Here is a 21,194-nt window from a genome sequence, read left to right on the forward strand (position 1 = left end):
TGGTTGTAAGTGACCAGACACCGTTTTCTGACTTCAGCTAGCTGCCATGGTATGCACAGATGTGTTGCAGCACTCTTTGTAGCCCGTTTCTGTTCAAGTTTGATGCTGTTGTTTGTGAGTGCTCATCTGACATTCATGTACAGCTCTCAGTACTTCAAACTCTTATACACTGACTCTGATACCTGCATGCAGTACTACGTTAATTTTCTGTTAGCAATGGGCAGGCAATGCAGTGCTTCTAGCTTGTGTGTTTGAGGTATGTCCACTCAGTTGTTCACATCATGCTGTGGACCATTTGCACATCTTTGTTTCAGATCTTCTTACTCCTACGCAAAAATTTTTGCTGATGCACTGGTTCTCATGCGATACTGTTCGGTCTTTGAGTAGTTTTCACTGCTCAGCCTTTATGAATAGCATATGCCCTGTTTTTAGGTACAAAGCAATGAGCTGCTTATTATGAGTTCTTCACACACTCTTGTCTTTGCAGCCTTGTTTCACTTTGCCTGCTTTTCATACATGTTGTGCTGTGCAGCGTTTCTCCTAATGGAAAACTGTCCATGTACGCAATGTCTGACAGGAGAACCTGGTGGAAAGCAAACATCACAAATTGTCGCGCAGCCTTCGTTCAGGCCTAACCGACAAGGACCTCAAGCCCAACGCTGCCACGCGAGATCAGCTAAATGTGAGTGGAGAGCAATTTCATGGTGAAATGCTTACACCAGCATTCAAAAAAGAAAGGCCTACAGTTATGTCCAACCTGTCTCTACCCTACAAAGAATTGGGATAAATTAGTTTAAAGGAGCAACTATAAATGCACTATGTTTTCAACATATCTTGAAACCACTTAACTTACGAAAGGCTTTTAAGTAATTACTAACTTAGTTAATTATATTATTATAAAGTTGGGCAAGTGTACAGCTACCACTCTAAAAGAAAAAAAAATCAATTAGTGTGCATAATGTTAGCCTATAATTGCAAGTATGTGTGCATAACAAATAGAATGTACAACTCAGTAGCATAATTATCCATAAGTTAGCAATTCAGTTTTAGTAAATTTTTGGGTTGAACATGTTTAATATTATTAAACTAAATAATCTCTAGTGGTTGCTTTTTGTTCAGTGGTATTTTGTTATTTTTTATGCCTTGTGCCTTTTCATGTTGTAATTTTAATTTGTTCTGTTTTATAGCATCTCCTGTAATTGGGATGGCAGTGTGTTATAGTACTTGAGTTGTAGAGCATGGTTTAGTTTCAGAAAGTTCTGTTGATTGCATTAAAAACTGGGACACATTTATTTCTTTGTTGCACAGGTGATAGTGAACTACCCATCAACCAAGACCCTGACTTCAGAGGAGCAGGACTTGGTGTGGAAGTTTCGCTTCTATTTACAAAGCCAGAAAAAGGTAACTGTTGCTGCAACTACTAGCTTATGCATGTGATATGTAATGGATACAGTCCGGACATTAGTTGAATCTCAATAATTTGAAATTGAAGCGGCTGGAAATTTGTTCAAGTTATATAGAGCTCAATATAATGAAAGCTCACCTAATGAGTACTTATGTGTGGAGCTGCATGACAAAGTGCACAAGCACTGAAATTAACATATGCATGATGAGTTGCAGGTCGTCGCCGACTGATTTTTTGGTTACAACCAGGCCAAAAATGTCTGAGTATCCTATTATTGTGTGTATAACCTGCACCGAAAATGCAAAAAAATTTAACAGTGTAGTCAAGATGCAGGTTATATGCGAATTTCACTTTCAAGTGTGACTTCACGGCAGCACACGCCATGCTGCCATGAAGTTCGCGGTGGTTGTGGCAAATTGGCACAACCCTGAACTCCACTTGTCGAATTCGAATTATCGGGTGTTTTTGTACATTGAAATACACGTGATCATGATGAGACCACTGCGTCAGTTGAATTAACCTGAAGTTTGAATTACCAAGGTTCTACTGTAATATATCAGTTTCGGTGTTTAATAAGCAGACTACTGAGCTCTTGTAAATCTCTTGTGGCACAAAATTGTGCACCATATATAAAAAAAAGTGAGAAAGCACACAACAGAGCATGCCAATATGTGTCAAACTATGCCTAACTCACAGGCATATGCTGATCAAAAGTAAGCAAGTTTTAACTGTTAAGTGGCGCTTCACGGCAATGCACATTGCTGTGAAGCTGCACCTAAACATATAATTCACACATCAATGCGCATTGTGCTGCCGTGAAGGCTTACTATTCTTTAACTTAGAGCAGCAATGAAAGCAATCATGGCTGCTTTCACTGCTATGTCAGAGTGTGTTATAGATGCAGTGATAGGATGAAATAATAGTTTATCTTCAAAAACAGCCATCACAAGAGATATAATGCTCTTCTTTGATGCTACATTTGTATACCTTGGTGTTTTTATTTATATTACTTTACTTTTAGGTGCCTTTGAGGTCATTTAGTTGATGTTATTGTACTATCTTATTTAAATGAAAACAAAAGAGACATCTGTTTCCACTTAATCCTGTCTACATCATCATCTACACGAATTTTTCTTTTCCTGGTACCTTTGCAGGCTCTTGCGAAGTTTGTAAAGTGCGTCAACTGGCAGTCTGGCCCTGAGGCACGGCAGGCTGTGGAGCTCATGCGGACATGGCAGCCCATGGATGTGGATGATGCGCTAGAGCTGCTCGGGCCTCAGTTTGCCCACCCTGCTGTACGGCGCTATGCTGTGGCTCGGCTACGGCAGGCGCACTCCGACGACTTGCTGCTGTACCTGCTGCAGCTTGTGCAGGCCTTGAAGTATGAGCGCACGACCACCAACAGTGACCCTCATCTAATGCGGGTTTCTACAGCTGGCACTAGCGCTTTGCCAGCAGTTATTGAGCCTGAGCCAGGGCCTGTACCGGGCGAGCGAGGAGACAGGTCAGTTCGTGTTCTGCGCCATTTGCTGCATTGACAGCAGTACTGTGAAGGGATGCTAAATAAAAAGATAAGTTTAGCTATGTTAGTAAATTACCATTCCACAATATGAAAAAAAAAAGCCACTCTTACTGTCAGAGGAGGTCTGATAAGCCAAAATAAAATGTAAAAATGAAAGACTGATGGTGATGCTGCCATCAAATTCTTGTGCCAGTTTGCTGTGACATGGATTCTCATGGTTGGTGTCGCTTCGACCTAGGTAGTAATTTTTCATCAGTAATTCTGGACTACAATCTGTGTGCCAATGAGTGAACCTAGCAAGTTACTAGAACATTCATTCCATCACACCATCCTAAATAGACAAAATTGAAATTTGTGACAAGCCAATGACGTACTGGCACTGGCAATTTGGCGCCAAATTTTAAGAATGGGAAATGTGGCCTCCATTTTCTCTTCTAGTGGTTGGCCTCTTACCATGAAATTAAGGAAATAGCATTCTGAAAGAATGCTTTATCAGTTTAAATTGATATTGTTAATTAAGGCAAAATGAGGCATCCACCCAATCGTAGCAATTGCTACAAAGGAAACGCGTATGGGTTCCTCAAACGAAAAGCCTCGCTGTTGAATATAGACCACTAAGTAAAATAGCATGATGAGCTGTCGTGCGTGAACTTTAGCAAACAACTCACCTTAGAAAGCGAGAAGCCCCATTTTTCTCACATTTCTTCCAGCATGCCATGGCTTGTCTTTGATCCATTATAATCTAGTAGCTATCTCTAAATCCACAGTGATATTGAAGAGGTAGTGACATGAGCACCTTTTTGCTAGGCTGCCTCATGTGAATCATTACAGTGACATCTATTGAGCATGGCGTGACTTATAAGCACTGTCTTTAGATTGGCAGTATGGAGTAATGCACCATGTTCGAGATATTGTTGGTGATGTCAAAGCTTTCTGTACCATATTGTGTGGCGCTGCACTAGCTGTGTGGGATTAGCTTCGCAACAGAATGCTTGTATTTCATTCAGTAGACTGAGATTTGAGTTGGGCCTGTAGTGACAGCAGTTAACAGGCCAAATCTGTGTTTTACGTGGCCAGCTGTCCCTTCATCTGTCTGTTCTGTTAAGTTGCAGCGTGAACTGTACTGGCTGTTGTGTTGCTGTCACACAATTTCCTTGCCATATGGTGAGGAGATTACGAAAAATAAGAAACTTGTCCACTTTCACCACTAGGCATTGAACTTCTGTCAGTGGCACTTAGAAGCTGGACGTGTTAACCACTCAGCTGTTTTGCAACTTTCATGCCTGGCAGTTTGTGTCGGGTTTCTAGTGGTGTGATACAGCCTCAGGAGCACTTCACATGCATTTTGGAGGCAACAGCAGTCAATGTACTAGTACAGCATAGATGGTGCTCGACGAAACACTTGTTCACAGTGTGTCTTTGAGCACAGCTCAGCATTCTTCACGCAAGGACAGCTGTTCACTATCTTTGATGCCAGTCATTGAAGTGTTGGCTTTATGCTGCTGCGATTATATTCTGCTTTTGTGGGTGTTGCTGTTTTCTTGCCATTGTTGCATACAATTGGAGGAAATTGCACAGGATTGCAGGAATTTGAAGACAGCTGGGGCATTGGGAGGGGTCGCATAATTAACTACTTTATTAGTGTGTGTCATGTGTGTAGCCTTGTTCCAAAAAAAAGAAAGGGAACCAGGTAAAGCATTACAAAAATCTATTAGGTCTAAAACAGCTTGAATTGAGCAGGACACTCAAAAATAAAAGTTGCAGGACTGCTATGAACGATATTGCTGCGAGAGAGAGGATGCAAGCTTCTTCTTCATGTTCCAGCTCAAAGTAACACCTTGAACAATAACATTTTTCATAAATGTTTATGACTAATTGCTATGCACACTGTTTGTGCTGACTTTGCAAATCTGTTTAAGGGCCTTCAAAATTGACCAGGGAACAAAATGCTTTTCCTTGTCAGGGGAAGCTTCACGGCATCATCAGAACTCGGAGCTAGCCACTTGGACTCCTTCTCGGACAGCCTACGTAACCCGATGTCTTCCTCAGTGGCCGGTGCTGATGATGCCTTTCAGCAGGAACCTTTGCAGCCTGGCAGTGAATCTGATGTGTGTATATCTTTAACAAAACGTTTACATAGTCTGATGTTTCTGCTGTTTGTCACTCTGCTGTGGCAGATTTGGTGATGAAGTGACGCGTGCATGAAGCTTGGAAGTACAGTAATCATGTTTGCAGTTTATCTTTTGACAAGAATTACTGCCAAATCAAGCCGACATATTTTCAACCCTTTATTGACGAATGTTGCCCACAGGCAACATACCAGAAAATGTTTCTTTTCTTGCCAAGCTTCAGTATTGAGTATTTTCAGGCTGATGTCATTGGGCAACACTGAATGACTAGCAGCAAGCGTCATTTGTTGGTTTAGAGCAGGAACACGGGATGAGTAAGAAGTTTGGCATGCAACTCGCCTTCTTTTGGAAGCACGGTCAGGAACAGACCGATGCAAGATCTCCAGCTTCATTGGGGTCACAGACGTGATGTAAAGCAAATGAAATATGCACCTATGATTCACATATAATGAGAGCTTTCTGTATAAATTCCAAACGAATACGTGGGTTGCTTGGGGTGAAGCCCACTTCCAGATTTCTGCTTGGTGTTTGTTCCCCATTGCTGAAAAAATTTCCACTATATATATATATATAGACACACACACACATATATATCCCCCCATTGATTATGCTTATTCTCAATGTGTTTGCACATTCAGATGGAAAATGAAATTTTTTTCGGGTATTTATATGTGCCGTGATTAAAAAGTTAATAGTACTGCAAAGAAATTGTGTGCAGCATACGCACAAGTTCTTTGCAGGAAGGGCTTAAGAGCCAGGAACTATGAGCATTGTGCTGGGGTCACTCTAGCAAGGTACAAAAGCGAAGGAAACAACAACCACGAATGTATTGGTGTCATTCCGCCGTATGTGACACTTTGTTACAGGACCTGTTGAACTAAATACAGGGGAAGCTTTAACAAGTGCCTGTTCTTCTCCTTTCAGTGTGACCTTGCAACGTTCCTCATCAACAAAGCTTGCACTACTGATGCACTTGCCAACTATTTCTACTGGTACGTACTGCTATAATCGAGTGCACTAGACTTGAACAGTATTAACAAACTACCGCTGTTAAACCTCATTGTACATTTGAACACTCAAACTTGGGACAGTCGCTAAACAGTGCGAAGACTACTTGAAGCATTGATTACTGGTTGTTGGATTCAGGTACCTGTATGTGGAGACTGATGACCAGGACAGCGTGGTTAAGGACTCCAAGGTGAAGGAGATGTACACAAATGTCATGAAGAGATTCATGCATCGCCTTCAAAAGGTTGGCTGGTCTTTTATTTCATGCAGCGTTACATGTACCCTTGTTATATGTAATCCCAGTGAAATGATTAGAAGTCACACCGATAGGTAAAGCTAGCTGATCGATAGGCTCGTTTAGCAGTGTTTTGTTTGAATTTGTTGAACATACTGTGGGCACTGGAAAAAACAGTTGAGTTGGAAATCAATGTATTTTGCCACAATTTGGTCATGAAAGGGTAAGGCTATGCACAGGCATGATTTTTGCAGTGGGAAGCACCGAAGTGCTGAAAGAAAAGACAAGAACGAAGGGCCATGCACTATAGGTGTATTAAACTTCGCGCTTGCACACCTGACCCTTCTCTGGATCACACTGCACCGGCAGAGCGGCAGTCACTCGCTAGCACTTTCGCAGCAACCCTAACAGTAAGAGCTGTGACCCGTAACCCGCGGTTCGCAGTGAGTTGCGACCACGGCGGGTTCAAGCCAGTGGGGGCAGGGTGAGTCTTGGACTTAAGGTGTTTATTCACCTGATAGTTACAATACCAACAGAGGACAACAAGAGCAAACACAAATACAAAATCACAGCGGCGGAGCGTTCCACACGTCTGAGGCAAAAGAAACCGCACAATTTTGGAAACCACAAAAAAGGCTGATGAGGGTTCAGCTCACCCAGGGTGGATCTGTGCTCGTGCCCTGGGGCAGTCAGTCGCTCACGAAGGCTGAGCGCTGCAGGGGGGTGGCATGTGGCGGTCTCAGCAGCTGAATTGAGATGTGGCCAGTCGCAAGCTCCTCAGCCGAAAGACAAAGACGCATCGGGGGAATAGCGCTTCTCCCCGAGCGGCGGAGAGGGAGTCTCCCCAGTTCCAAGAAAGGGAAAGGAGGGAACGGGGGGTCATGGCTGCGGTGTCGCGGCCAGGCGCAAAGAGCAGCGGGAGCGGCGAACGTGCTTTCTCCCCACTACCCTCAGTGAGCGAGCGCATGAATTGTCGCATGATAACCGCGTGGCCGCTCTGGAGATATCGGGATGCACGTGCGATCCCACAGAGCTTAGACCAACTCGCCCAAATTACTATTTTTATTCCTCGCACACGATTTGTATGAATATGCATTGTGAACTGGGTGGCTTCAATTTTGCAGTTGTAATGTGTGTCTCAATGTTGTTAATTAGGAGTTATTTAGTGAATTTTAGTCAATTTGTCCAGTAGCAATTATCACAGAGATACTAATGTTGACGTCTACGAATATGCTGCTCAAAAATTCATTTCTTAGTTTTTGCTGTGCTCTATTTAACAATTAGTTCAACTCTTCCTTGAATCCCTGGAACAGCCAGTATTGTCATTCAGATGTGTTGTAGCAGTGAGACACAGAGATTTAATACCTAAAAATTTCACTGTACCGGTAACATTTGAATCATCACTCAAACTGTTAAAGAAGCGAGACTCTGTTGATAGAGATAATTGCCTATTAGTTTTAATAAAAGGCTCTCTTAAAGGTCTTTGTTTAAATTTAATGGAGACAGGCCTGCACAATCACATGGATCAAATGTTTATGCCGTAGGGCGAACTAATGTAAAATGAAAGAAAGTAAGAGTGTGTTAGTGAGAAATGAAAAGTATTTCAATGGATGCTGACCTCCTAGAGATAAAAAAAAAAAAGGTCGAAATTTATTATAAATGAGGAAAGCACCATGCCATTCTAGCAGATTTTCTGCTAGGTATAGTCGATCTTAGGCTTTTTTGTTTGCAAAAGGTCACTTTTTTATTGGATACTCCAGTAACAGTAAGGGGATAATGCAACTGCAGCATAGCATAAATGCTCCTAGCAGGTCGTCAGTATTTCATTAAAACTTCATTCTGGGCGAGTTGGTGCATACTTGACATAAAAATTGTTACATCGCAAACACATGCAACCACAAGTATCAAGGATGGGACACAAGCGCTGACTGCCAACTAAATTTTATTTACGGAAGACGGATACCTTATATAAGGGGAAAGGCAGAAGTGAAGGGGGAAGGGAGTGATACAATCGGGAAAAATGACATTGCGCATCGATGAACGAACGTGCCAGCAGTCAACAGAATTAGGCGCAGAAAAAACAAGAAAACGAGCAAAAAACTAGAAAAACACTAGAAAAAGGCGAGGGATACTAACATACAATCAAATCAGTAAGCAGTCGCTTCCAAAAAATGAAGCTCTGCAGCAAAAAGCGATACAGAAGGGGTGCTTACGCACTTGCTGCCATATTTGTGTATCTGGAACGCTTCCAAACTGACGCGCGCCGTCACGTCGGCACGTCTTCCGTAAATAAAATTTAGTTGGCAGTCAGCGCTTGTGTCCCATCCTTGATACTTGTGGTTGCATGTGTTTGCGCTGTAACAATTTTTATGTCAAGGTCGTCAGTAACTGTAAGGGCTGCAGGTAACAACTCAGCTGAATATCAGTAAGCTTTTGTAAGAGGGGTCTGATAGAATTAGTTGAAGCATTTGAAAACAGTATTTCCTAACAGCAAGATACCTTGACCCGCAACAATAAGACCCCCAAGTTTCAAGGCTCTGCTGGAATGCACTGAAGGCTGCAGACATTCCGGGCAAAGGCCAGGCGTTACAAACATGGTTGGTTTCTCGGATCTCCAGGCCCACAAATGCAGTAGTTAATCTTTTCTAGCATAATCACTACTTGTGCTTGCTAAACATGTCTGTTTGCCATATTTTATCTGACAGCGTATCGGAATTTTTATTGTAGCAGATGTTTAACAGATCCCAAATGTTCTTTCTATATGGCATCTATGAGAAAAGATAGCAGCACTGGGTGGCATGCTGGCCTATGTTCGGGAAGAGGGGGGTAGGAAAGAGCCTTAGAGTAATGCCTCTCCGCAGGGATGCCGACCCTGTTGGCAAAAATCGCACATCAACTGCGGGACTTAAGTAACATTGCCTTGTGAGTGATGGTGAAATCCAGTGAATGTCATTGAAAGTGCTTGATGTGCACCAAAAATTTCTCTGCTTTTGGGGACACAACACGGATGCATGAAAAAAAAGCAATCTGCATTTGTATTTCTGTGCCTTTGTGTGCATTTATGTTTTTGTTTCCTCTTATTTATTTGTCTTTTCAACAAATTACTGCTTTAATTGCTTTCTTCAGGGCAACTGGGAGTATCGACAGAGACGAACCATGCTGGAGAAGCAACAGGTCTTTGTGAACCACTTGGTGAACATCATGAAGATAGTTGCCAGGGAAAATGGTAACAGGCAGAAAAAGGTGATTTACAAATACCTGCATGGCTGTTCCGTAATCATGTGAAAATGCAGTTATCTGCTGGTGTTTTAGATACAATTCAGGACTGATTATCATGATTAACACTGTAACATATAAATATTGTTGGGACCCCTCATAAGATGGCCTTATTTTTTTTATATTTTTTTAAAATGAGAAACATGAAAATATATCGGTCAGAATGTTTCTGAGCATTTATGAAAGTTCAGGCAGTCTCTAGAAAGCGAAAAGCAAAGAGAGGGGGAAGAGAGAGAGTTTCTGGCTCAATTAGTCCATATGTACTCTAAAGGATCTAATGGAGTTTTAGAATAGGCGCCCCAAGCGTTTGGGGCCCCAAATAAATAGTGTTGAAGCCACTGTGCATGCGCGAGATGCAAACTGTTCGGGTTTTGCGTTGGGCATGCTACTTCACTGATTTAGTAGGAACCCCAAAAGCTGCCTTAAAACACTTGCGTAAACAAACATGGTGGCACCCGTCAAAGCGACGACTCTAACCTAGCACCAAACTGGGCTCAATTCGTGGTAACGCGTGAAGTTTGCAAGCTAGGAGAAGTGACTGCGGTTATTGCTTTCTCTCAACTAGCGTGTGTTATGAAGATTGATTCATTAGACGCCGCTGATTCCGAATTCGATTGTGGATTTTATGGCTCGTAGGCCTAACGCAGCTGCTTGGCTGGTGAAGGCACATAAGTTTGGTTACTCAAAACCACAACCTACTGAACTCCAGACCTGCACAGATCTCCCTCCTCCAGCACGCCTAGTCTAGCTCGCCTCTTTTGCCGCTAGGGACAGAACGTACGAGCAGAATGGTGCTAGCTATAACCTGTTTGCTGTCATCTGCTTCTGTGATCTGGTCAGCGCTCATGTTGCCATTTCGGCAGGCACAAAGCGCTTGTATTGGTGGTAAATGAATAAATTCACAAATATACAAAAGAAAACAGATATTTGCGAATGCTTTGCGTTTGAATAGTGAAACTAGAAGAGGATGAGCGGTGCAAGAAATGTAAACAAGCGTAGGCGGCAACTGCAATGCTAGATCAACGGCATAAATTTCCCTTTCCTTGCCTCCGTAAGAGACTGGAAAAACTGTTTTAAAAGATTCATAGGATAATCTAGCTTTTTTGAGTTGATTGATAGCCTAATGTCATAGATGACATTAGGATTTACTGCTGTGTGCCGTAGTAAAAGGCAGATGATCTGGTAAAATTATTAATGAGTAAGTCTTCCGCCCGATATGCGCAATAGATGGATTGATTCTGTTTCAAGGAAAGGTGAGCATAGCTTGCTTTTAATGTCGTTGGATGTCTAGCTCAGCAAAAAGCTTGCAAAAGCGATCCCAGTGCTTTAAAACGTGCTGCACTGCAGGCCTTAAATCGTGTCACGGAACTCTTTTCAAACTGTAAAGCTAGCTTTTCTGCGTGGTACGGCGGCAGCATAACGGTGGTGCTTAAGATACGTATGCAGGGAAGCTGTGTGCGTAATTCTCTTTTTGAACTCGCGACAGATTCACAGACAACTTCTAAGAGTTAAAGTGAGTGGTAATCGTTCTGTCGTCGAACATTACGGTGGTTTCAAGTTTCTAAAGAGCGCAGAAGCGAATTTTACAACATATGCAATGAAACTGTTGTGTGTGTTACGAACTCTATAAACAATGTGACTTATAGTAATCTGCCTGAAAAAGGCAATAGGAGTGGCTATTTAACGCTATTTCAGAGAGCAGCAAACTACACGCTCCGACATTTCTTAGGTTCAGGCAGTCAACTTTTGGAGCCAAGTGACATCACTGTGTTAGTGAAAATCATCAACTAGACAAGCAGTTCGTCACGACACAACAGCCGCCATACTAATTACAACACCGCACCAGTCATCTGCAGAGTAGCAGACGAACAGGTTATAAAAGCAACACCCACAGTCAATGGTTGAACGATAGTGGGCGCAAGTGGCTCCCATAGAAACCGAATATCTGTGGAGGTCTGGAGTTCCAGTAGGTTGTGCTCAAATCTAAGCGCAACTAATTGTTTGCTGCTAATAGAATAACTTCTAAATTGTAATTAAACAATAAAACACGAAAGTCAGAATTACTATTCTTATCATAAAATGGTATGTTTTATTTAATTATTTCTAATGGCTTTTTTTTTTGCCTGTCAGGGCAAGACGCTATCCTCAAATGCAAAGCCGTATTCTAAAGCTCTTCACTCCTGCGTGCCCCAGCGCTAACACCCACAAAGCTCCTTGGGGCCCCAATCTATTGGGGCCCCTATTCTAAAACTCTCTAATGTATAAAAAGTGGTCCAGCTTCTGTAGGTTACAATTATAAATTGAATTGACTGGTTCCGAAAAGTGTTGTGCCGAAAAAGCTAACAAACCAAGTTTGCATCAAGGAGGAACTTGGGTGCTCATTGTAGTTCTTGTGACTGTCTTTCATTCTGGCATTGTCTTGTTTACAACTCTTTCATTCATCTTTAGATGAAGTTGTTAATTTTCTGTGGCAACCAGCAAAATTATTTAGAGATGTAGAAGCCTTTTTTTTTAAATATCTCTTATAGTCCTGCGGGAATCCACAGGACAGCCACAGCGATTGTAAACACTTAGCTACCTTCTGATGACCTTGTGATGAATCTTTCTGAATCTGTGATGCCACTGTGTCTGTACCCAAGTCTGGCTAGGTGAATCAATGTAGGCAATACTTTGGTGATATTGATGATGCGTGCCTGCAACAAGAGAATCCCAATTGGTGGGGAGGAGCCTGTAGCAGTTATTGCTGCTTAAAAAAAAGAGAAAAAGAAACCATACTATTGGTGACAGGTTGGTGAGGTGCCCAATTTTTTTATTAAATATTCAGACTTCCTCGTGGTGCCTTCACGTCAGCCATAGAGCCAATGTTAATGGCAGCTGAAATTTCGGATGCTGTACCATGCTTCACTCAATTTTCATTATGGTTCATATGGCACTTCTGTTTTCACAAGACTTGTGGTGGTGCCCTTTGAATGCGCAGATGGAGAAGCTACACGCGCTGCTCTTGGAGCAGGAGTCCCAACAGCTCATCCGATTTCCGGAACCCCTGCCTTTGCCGCTTGACCCCAGTGTGCGGGTGCGTGGCCTGGTGCCGTCCAAGGCGGCTCTTTTCAAGTCAGCCCTCATGCCCTGCCGCCTGAGCTTTCTCACCGACGACGTTGATGGTGGCGAGTACGTTGCCATCTTCAAGCATGGTGATGACCTACGCCAGGACCAGCTCATTCTGCAGACCATCACCCTTATGGACAAGGTCAGTTTGACTCTCTCTCTTCTCTAGCATGTCGGCAGTGGGTCAGTGGTCACAGGGTAGGTAGCCAGTTTTGCGTATTACAAGTAGCTGTGGGTATTAGAAGGGCATAGGCATCAACTCGTTGGCAAACCATATCTCAATTGTATTGACGATAAGCGCAACAAAGTAAGTGGTGGGGAGAGAAGAGTGAAAAGAGTGCTGTATTCTCTCTTCTGTCTCTTCCGCTTATTTTGATGCGAAAGTGTCAAATGGTCCATTGAGCGGAAAAAAAAAAAAAACGGCAGCATCTGTAGCAGTGAAACTTGCCATTGGCTGTGATGCCACTTCACGAGTGTGTGAGGCGCGCTCGTGGCGCTGGCTCATGCTTGCTTGTTTAGGCCTCGACGGAACAGAGTGGGCGAAAGGGAAAACCCGCTGCCGCGGTATTGTGTGATGGGAGAGGGCATCGCCGCAATGACACATGACACTCGCGCTCAGGAGCCTGTGTTATCCATGCATTCTTTGTCTGTGCAAGCTCTCGCCTGCATTCTAACTGCACCCTGGTAAGACCAAATCAAAATGCTCCTCAACGCGTTCGCTTGCCCTCAAGGAGTTTATAACTCGAAGGACCGCTCAGCGGTGTTCAGTTGGACATTAATGCTTTCGCACTCACAACTCATAAGAAGTGCTTAGGTGTCTTCTTTTTTTATAATGAAGAGAATTATGATGAGCTTGCTTGTGTGATTATCTTCTAGGATTCCACATGCTTCTGTAGCATTTCTTCTCTGGAGCTGTTCCGAATTCAGCTGTACTCTGTGCTCGTTTATATGTTGTGAGTGACATTCAGCAGTTGCCTTTCTCACGGTAATTCCATGTTGAGCAAACAAATTAAGTGAGCTTTCAGTGCTGTCACCTGCTGGTGAACCTTTATGTTGAAAGCTCACTATATGGCAGCCAGGCTATGTCATTCTGCTACTGGTCACATTGTTATCAGTTCAAATCTCAGCCATTGGTAGCTTCATTTCGATGGGTGGATAGCAAGGATGTGCATTGATATTTCGGTGTATGCTGAAAAATTCGAGGTGCTTAAAAAATATTGAATAGGCCCTGTGTTTCCTTTGGATGTTAAATCTAATAAGTCAATCAAATCAATTGTCTCTTACATCAAGCTTGTTTCTAACATCCTTACATTTTAAAATCCTTTGCCCCAAGATGTTTGCTTGTGAACAGTGAGAGCCTGAGCCTGAATTTATAAGACACAACAGTGATGATATTTAGGTGTGAAACTGTTTAAAAGGGAAAGAGTGATGCTGTTCTGCAGGTACTGAAAACATTCAGACTTCTGGAGGGATATGTTTGCCTTCAAGAAAATGTAGCATTTTGAGTTTTTTTGGTAATTTAGTGTTGTGTTGTGTTGGGTTTAATGGCGCATAAGCAACTCAGGCTATCATGCGCCAAATGCAAGGTAATTTAGTGTAGTGAGTAAATTCTCACTTTTTGCGGTATTTGTAGTAACCACGATTTTGCTCTTTGTAAAAGCTTGTTCACCTGAATAGGATGCTATAATTAAATATTTACATTGTTGGTTCATCTAGAGAGTGCTTTCTGGTTTTTGCTTTACTACTTTCTTTGTTTTTTCAGTTGCTGAGGAAAGAGAATCTTGATTTAAAGTTGACTCCATACTGTGTCCTTGCTACAAGCACGAAACACGGTACGAACGTGTATTATTCTGCTTCGTTTACATATCTGACATACTGGTATAGTCTATTCATGCATGTTGCAGCCGAGCAATTGCTGCTCTGTCTTAAGGTTCATGCACGAAACTGATAAATTCTATAAAATTTTCTCCAGTAATGTGTGGGCCATAATTAAAGATGGTGATTTGTCTGACTGGTGTCTTAACACACCTAGGTTACGTGGAAACTTATTTGAAAATTATCATAAATCTTGCTAATATCAGCGTCATTGCACACATTTTTGCTGGACGTATTTACAACACTCCTTGTTTTTGGTTGAGGTGTAACAAGGTTACAAATACTTTGCAAGAGTTTCAATTCAGCCACCTTGCGCAGCAGTAATTTCTTTGGCCCGGTGACACAGTCTATCCTTCAGGCAAAAATGCAGTGGGCTGGTATAAAATGTAAGCAAAAATAGGGAAGCATGACAGAGCGCAGCGTACGTCATCTCTTGCAGTCCTTGTCCTTCGCGCTGTACGTCGTTTTTATCGTTAATTACCAACTAGCCCAAGCAACCACCCTTGTCCTCCAGAAAACATTTCGTCTCCTTGTGAAACAAAGTTTATCCTTGTTGCCAAGCAGGCCGTAATGTGTTGGCAAGCACAAGGAGGTTCCACTTATATCAAAAGGGACAGCTGCCTGAGCATTTGTAGCTTGCAAGAAACTAGAGTGGTCACAAGTTATCTCTGATGAACACACACCTAGCAGACTCCGTCACAGTTAATTCCTCTGGGAAGCTAGGCCATGCCTAGCATTGCTGCAAATGACCCATCAGATGCAGTATCTGATTCCAAGTTTCGGCACACATGTTAGCCTGCAAGCACATTTATTCTATTGCAGAGAAAAGACAGCCAGCTGCACTTTTTGTTTCTCAAGAGCCATTTAGCTCCAAGCAAAATTATGTCTGTCCTTTATTTCCAATTGAGAGCTTATTGTGATATCAAGCACTTTCACATTTACGCTTACGTTTTGCACAATTCGTGTCTTCTGCGAAATAATGTTCAATATGGAATACGACGTGCAGTGTAGAATCAAAAAGGAAGTGCTGCAGTAAATGTGTGAGAGCTTTGCTGTAGTGTACGCATCTTCATGCCATTAACCTGCATACAGAAGTACAGATGTATTTTAATAAATAAATCGAAAACAATTTTATATGTACCTACATTGCATCATTGCAGCGCATGCTGCCGCACACTCATAACTTTCTCTTCGATGTGGGGTTTCATGGCAGAGTGCCTTGCAGTGTCATAAAACTGCACCTCGAGGCAAAATTTGTGTACAAATCACACACTGACTTTGTGTAATCTCCTTGGTTGTCTGGTCCAGGTAATACGAGTACCAGTGCAGTATTTATGATAGTACTACCTTTGCCAGGAAGACATTTGGCAATGACTTTTTGAAGTTATACAATGTAAAAAATGAATGTGAAAGAACAAAGAACAGCAAATGTCTATTTTTGTTACAAAAAGATGTCTTTTGATGGAAGAAACAGATGAGTTCATTTTAAAGAAATGGTTTACAGTTTACGATCAAAGACAGAATTTTTCTTAATTTTGATAGAATTTGTTCCCATGCTGCTAAGTGAAAAATTTGTCCTCAGTACTGTGAGCGAAATTAGATTTGTTCATCTCTGTTATCGTCAAGTAACATTTGTGTGCATCTTCACTTGCTAAGCAAGTATATATATGCAGATCACACACGTACGAGCCAACTAGTCTTAGTTTCTGAATAAGATGCAGATTCAATCAAGGCGAGTATTGCTGCTTAGAGCATGGCTATGTAAGCTTGTAAAGTGGATACTTGGATGGTGTTGCGTAGTACCAGGTTTCTTGGCACCAGATGTCTTGTGAGGCTGTCACCTCTCATATGTTCTATACAACATGCTCATCTGTACATGTATGATCTCTTACAACCGCATTCCAACCTTTGACTCTTTTGTACTACTGTGCATAAAGATGTAGTTATTAGGGAGTAAAAGTTACTCCCTTAATGTAATAAACTAGATGAGTGGCAAGCTGGGCAAGTGGGTTAAGGTTCATGATTAGCAGCAGCGCAAAGGACAAGAACGAAGGGAGACGTACATGTCGTCTCGCTTTGTCCTTGTCCTTTGCACTGCCGCTAATCAGGCATAAACAAATATTTTCTGTAAAGTTACAGAAAACCAAGAAATCGATTAGTTTGTTGAAGTCACAGAAAAGCAAACTAATAGAAAACAGAAGAGAAAAGAAAATATATGTTAGAAAAATTGCCATACTCTCCCTGTTTTTTTTTCCTCACAAATTTTTTATTGTACTTATGAGCACAATGGAGCACCCCAATGTGTTGTCTGTTTCTGCAATAACATGGTGGAAGTAGTTGTTGCTTTCTGTTAAAGAAACATAGAGTTGTAATATTTTTTCATGCTAGCGCACTGTATTTGCTCAAGGTTTAATAATAACCCGTTGCTTTTGTATGATGTGGGCAGTAAGAGAACGCTATTGTGCTGAAAACTTTGCCATTTTTTTTCCCTCCTGCAGCCATTTGAATATCTCTGTGAATGTGTTTAGGATGTGAAAAAGTGTACCATTGTAACACAAAACTAATTGTTCTCTAATATACACGTATTCCTCTCTGTACTGTTGTGTTCCTTGCAGGCTTTGTGCAATACATTGAATCAACATCTGTCGCTGACGTCCTCAGAACGGAAGACACTATTCAAAAGTTCTTCAGGAAGCATGCTCCCTCTGACACGGGCCCATACGGCATCTCTCCAGAAGTGATGGACACGTACGTCAAGTCATGTGGTGAGTCTGCAAGCTAAAATCTGTAATAACATTTAAAGGATGGATATTGTTTTCGATTATTTTAAGTTTGCAGCTTTAAGGACTCCCAGTCAGTACAGTATCTACGAGACTGGTATTCTCCAGTGCTCTTAGGTACTGTGGTGTACTGTGGTTAGGTTTTCTAGCGCACTTGATTTGTTGAAGACTGTAGCTGACTGTGTCTGGACCTGGTTAGATTGCCCTGCATTTAAGTAATTCGTGGTTTCAGTAAGAATGGTTTAATTTCCTTTGGCCTCCCCTGCTCCATGTTTGAAATTGCTCATTCTCGCTTTCATCTTTTTGCAGCTGGTTACTGCGTTATCACATACCTGCTCAGCGTCGGCGATCGGCATCTTGACAACTTGCTTCTGACAAAGACAGGTATACCATCATTTGACTACTTTGCTGGGATGCAACGTTTGTGGCATCTCTGAAATGTGCAACTTACTTTTTCTTGGTCAGCAGGTGCACTCATGTGTCTGCGTTTACTCACTGCACAGTTCTTGTGTGCGAGTTCCACTATTAGAGAGCTTGGCATTGTTGTGTTGGTAACAACATTGGCAACCAGAAGAATGGAAGGGAGGGTGGAGGTTTTGTGTGTTTGCATCTTTTGGCCCTTCATTCTAAACACTTCTGATTTGGCGTCATCCATGTTGCTACAGTGTACATCATTGACAGCAGTTTTTGAAGCTTGTGCAACAAATTTTCGGTGTTGATGACTCCTTGACCAATGATTGATGAGACCTCTTGTCCACTCTCATTGACATTAACCTTTCACCATGTCAAGAATTAGACTAGTGTAAACAGTAAGAAAAATAAAAACACATTACATTATGAAGCCAGAGGCCTGTGACACTGTGTGTAAATGGTTTGATCATTAGGCCCACCTTTTCTATGAAAGTTGACCATAATACAAGAAAGACCATTTTGACAACATAGACGAAAAGAACACCTTTGTGAACTATATTTCAAATGTTGCGAGATGTTGCAATTTAGGGTATAGCATAAACATGAGAACCGCCTCCATGGCGTTATACCTGCGCATAAGCTAAAGTGACTATTACCTGAGCAAACTTTGAGGAGGCAGTCACTTTACCCACGCACGTTGGCATGCTGTTGCTCTATGCAGCCGTAACATCTGAGCAGACAGTCTGCTCTTCGTGTTTCTAACATACCAGATAGCGATGAAAACTGACTCGCAAGGGTCACCTGTGTCTCTGAGCTTTTGTCAGGTAACACAGGAGGTCAAACTTAAGTCAGAGGGCATTGATTTTTCTCTCCAGGAAAGCTATTCCATATCGACTTTGGCTACATATTGGGCCGGGATCCTAAGCCACTGCCACCACCAATGAAACTGAGCAAGGAGATGGTGGAGGCCATGGGAGGCATCAACTCGGAGCACTACCAAGCATTCCGCAAGCAGTGCTATACAGCATTTCTGCATCTACGCAGGTGAGCCAGTGCTGTGATGGGTTCAAGTCAATGAAGTGTTCGACTGCTGTATGCAAACTCGGGTGGCTTGAGTCCAATCTACACCAGCTGCACTTTGACCGCGACTGGGTGCCAGTTGCTGTAAAAAGTTATTGCTGAAAAGTTATTGCCTTTATATGTGAATATTTTCAGGTGATGGTTCTCTGGAATGTCCCAAGAAAAATAAGACTAAGGTTTCGATGGTTGATAATTAGACCTTAGTGATTATGCTGACCTTGCAGTTAACACCGCTACTGTTTTGTAGGGAATTTTAAGGTGGTGCTGCTAGAAAGATCCATGCAACTGCTCAGATCTTTGTACAGAACTAAAGTTCTTGATTATACTAGCAGCAAAGTTTTCACTATAAAAAATTTTTAATGCAGCTCAGGCTGAAGCATCTTGCATAAATGATCACTGCAGGGAAAATCACCCATGGTAACATTCAAACAGTCGTCGTGTGAAAGCTGTAGCCATCTTCAATGTGGAAGGGAATTGCTGACATGCAAGCATTCAGACCCTTGTTTTGTTTTCAGGCATGCTAATCTGATCCTGAACCTGTTTTCATTGATGGTTGATGCAAGCGTACCTGACATTGCACTTGAGCCTGACAAGACTGTGAAGAAGGTAAAGTTTCCACAAGAAACATATTATCTTTGTAATACCAAACATTTCGGCCAAGACAAAGCAATTGTTAAAAACACCGCAGTAGAAATAAATGCGTTATTTTTCTGGCTACACATTATTTTTGCTGGCGACCATCAAAAATAGTCACGAATAAATTTTATAAGTTACTCTAGGGCCCACTTTGTTGCAACTGCAGAATCGAAGCTAGATGTTGCTCAAGGCATGTCTGCATGGTAGCAGTCCCGAGACTAGCATTCGTTTTGAGATGTTCTTGCCCAAAATGTCTGTCACAAGATACGTTTGTTCCAGCATTCGTATCAACTTTATTTTTTTTCTTTCTTCTGTAAAAAAATGTGAAAGTATAATTGTTCAACTTGAAAGTGATTTATTTATATTGGGGTTTCACATCCCAAAGCCAAACTGTGGCTATGAGAGACACCATAGCAGACGTCTATCATATGATACTACAAAGGGCATTGCTGGGTTGGCTTTTTTTGTTTATACGAGATTCGCGTTATTTATACTGCAGGTGTTTAGTTGTGAGAACTTCAGTCCCTTTGTTCTCAACTGCCATCTTCGTGTGTAGGTGCAAGACAAATTTCGGCTGGACCTGACAGATGAAGAGGCAGTTCACTACATGCAGAATCTGATTGATGTCAGTGTCTCAGCCGTCATGCCAGCGCTTGTTGAGCAGATCCACAAGATTGCTCAGGTGAGAGCCAAAGGCTTAGCGAACATTCTATGTTGGGACCGAAGCTGCAGACAATGCATTTTCAAACTTTTGCCATTTGCAAATTCTTAAAGGGCTCAAATGTCAATGCAATGTACCATATTTCGATGCACATAAACCACATGAGCTGCAGAATATGGAATTTGGATATTCGTAAAAGCAACGTGGCACAAAGCAAATGTCTAGGAGCAGTCTTTGTCTATATGATCAGTCATCACTGTTTTTATTTCTGCTCTCTGGCAAAGTGCATTGTGGCTTCAAAGCAAAGCAAAACACTCCTACGTGCAAATTTAGGCATCAGCTTAGACCTCGCATCAACGTGGAGTGTACCACATTCAAGCTGCACCTTTTGACACAAGTTGCAGCATATGCAAAAATGCAGTAAATGTCTTGATTTTTACTGGTTGTTCACACTTCTATGTATGTGGCAGTACTGTATAAATGCTAGCAGTATGAACGGTCCTTTATTCTTTTATTAGTGTTCTCCATTGGCCATGAAGCATAGAAATTGCTCTTGTATCAGCCAACATTGTGATTGTGCATTTGTAGCCCGTTGCTTTTAATATTGTCAATTTCTAAAAACGATTTTGTATTGAGAAGACTGAACAGCGACGCTCATTCGTCTCTCCTGCATGCAGTACTGGAGAAGGTGACAAAGGCATCCTAGGCACAGACACCATCAGAAGAAGGCTACCAGACTGCCCCCAAGAGCGGCACCTAAGCGGAGTGTGCATCGCTCAGAGAAACTGCTGCTGGCGTCCCAGCACTTCCATTGTACATATTTATTGCCACTGTACAAATAACAAAAAGAGTGATACCGGAGATGAATATACAGGCACTGATGTGGCCACCCTTCTTTCTCCGTCCGCGTGTCTGTATCATTTGACCCAACCAAAGATATCAGATCTGCAGACTGAATCGACTGATCTCTCCACACTTGGAGCATGTGTGCACCTCCTAGCACTGTGGTGCCAGTAGGCCCCTGTTGCTCTTCTGTTGCATTTAGGCTAAAGGCAACCTCCAACAGAATGC

At 42.2% G+C, this 21,194-nt stretch overlaps 1 protein-coding gene across 2 annotated transcripts in view; it reads left to right on the plus strand.

Annotated features, from left to right (window-relative positions):
• Pi3K59F (phosphatidylinositol 3-kinase 59F) overlaps positions 1 to 21,024 on the plus strand; it is a 38,822-nt gene extending 17,798 nt beyond the window's left edge. For both annotated transcript variants that reach the window (XM_075680534.1, XM_075680535.1), the window contains 15 exons: positions 578 to 682; positions 1,309 to 1,401; positions 2,560 to 2,909; positions 4,891 to 5,035; positions 5,981 to 6,048; positions 6,203 to 6,308; positions 9,426 to 9,542; positions 12,553 to 12,822; positions 14,443 to 14,512; positions 17,171 to 17,320; positions 17,645 to 17,719; positions 18,622 to 18,790; positions 19,342 to 19,432; positions 20,019 to 20,144; positions 20,801 to 21,024. In XM_075680534.1, the coding sequence (XP_075536649.1) occupies positions 578 to 682; positions 1,309 to 1,401; positions 2,560 to 2,909; positions 4,891 to 5,035; positions 5,981 to 6,048; positions 6,203 to 6,308; positions 9,426 to 9,542; positions 12,553 to 12,822; positions 14,443 to 14,512; positions 17,171 to 17,320; positions 17,645 to 17,719; positions 18,622 to 18,790; positions 19,342 to 19,432; positions 20,019 to 20,144; positions 20,801 to 20,815 (1,950 nt within the window). In that variant the 3' untranslated portion in view covers positions 20,816 to 21,024. The remainder of the gene's footprint in view (positions 1 to 577; positions 683 to 1,308; positions 1,402 to 2,559; positions 2,910 to 4,890; positions 5,036 to 5,980; positions 6,049 to 6,202; positions 6,309 to 9,425; positions 9,543 to 12,552; positions 12,823 to 14,442; positions 14,513 to 17,170; positions 17,321 to 17,644; positions 17,720 to 18,621; positions 18,791 to 19,341; positions 19,433 to 20,018; positions 20,145 to 20,800) is intronic.
• The last annotated feature ends 170 nt before the right edge of the window (positions 21,025 to 21,194 follow it).

This window comes from Dermacentor variabilis, chromosome 2 (assembly GCF_050947875.1).
Source record: "Dermacentor variabilis isolate Ectoservices chromosome 2, ASM5094787v1, whole genome shotgun sequence".
Classification (NCBI taxonomy): Eukaryota; Metazoa; Arthropoda; class Arachnida; order Ixodida; family Ixodidae; genus Dermacentor; species Dermacentor variabilis.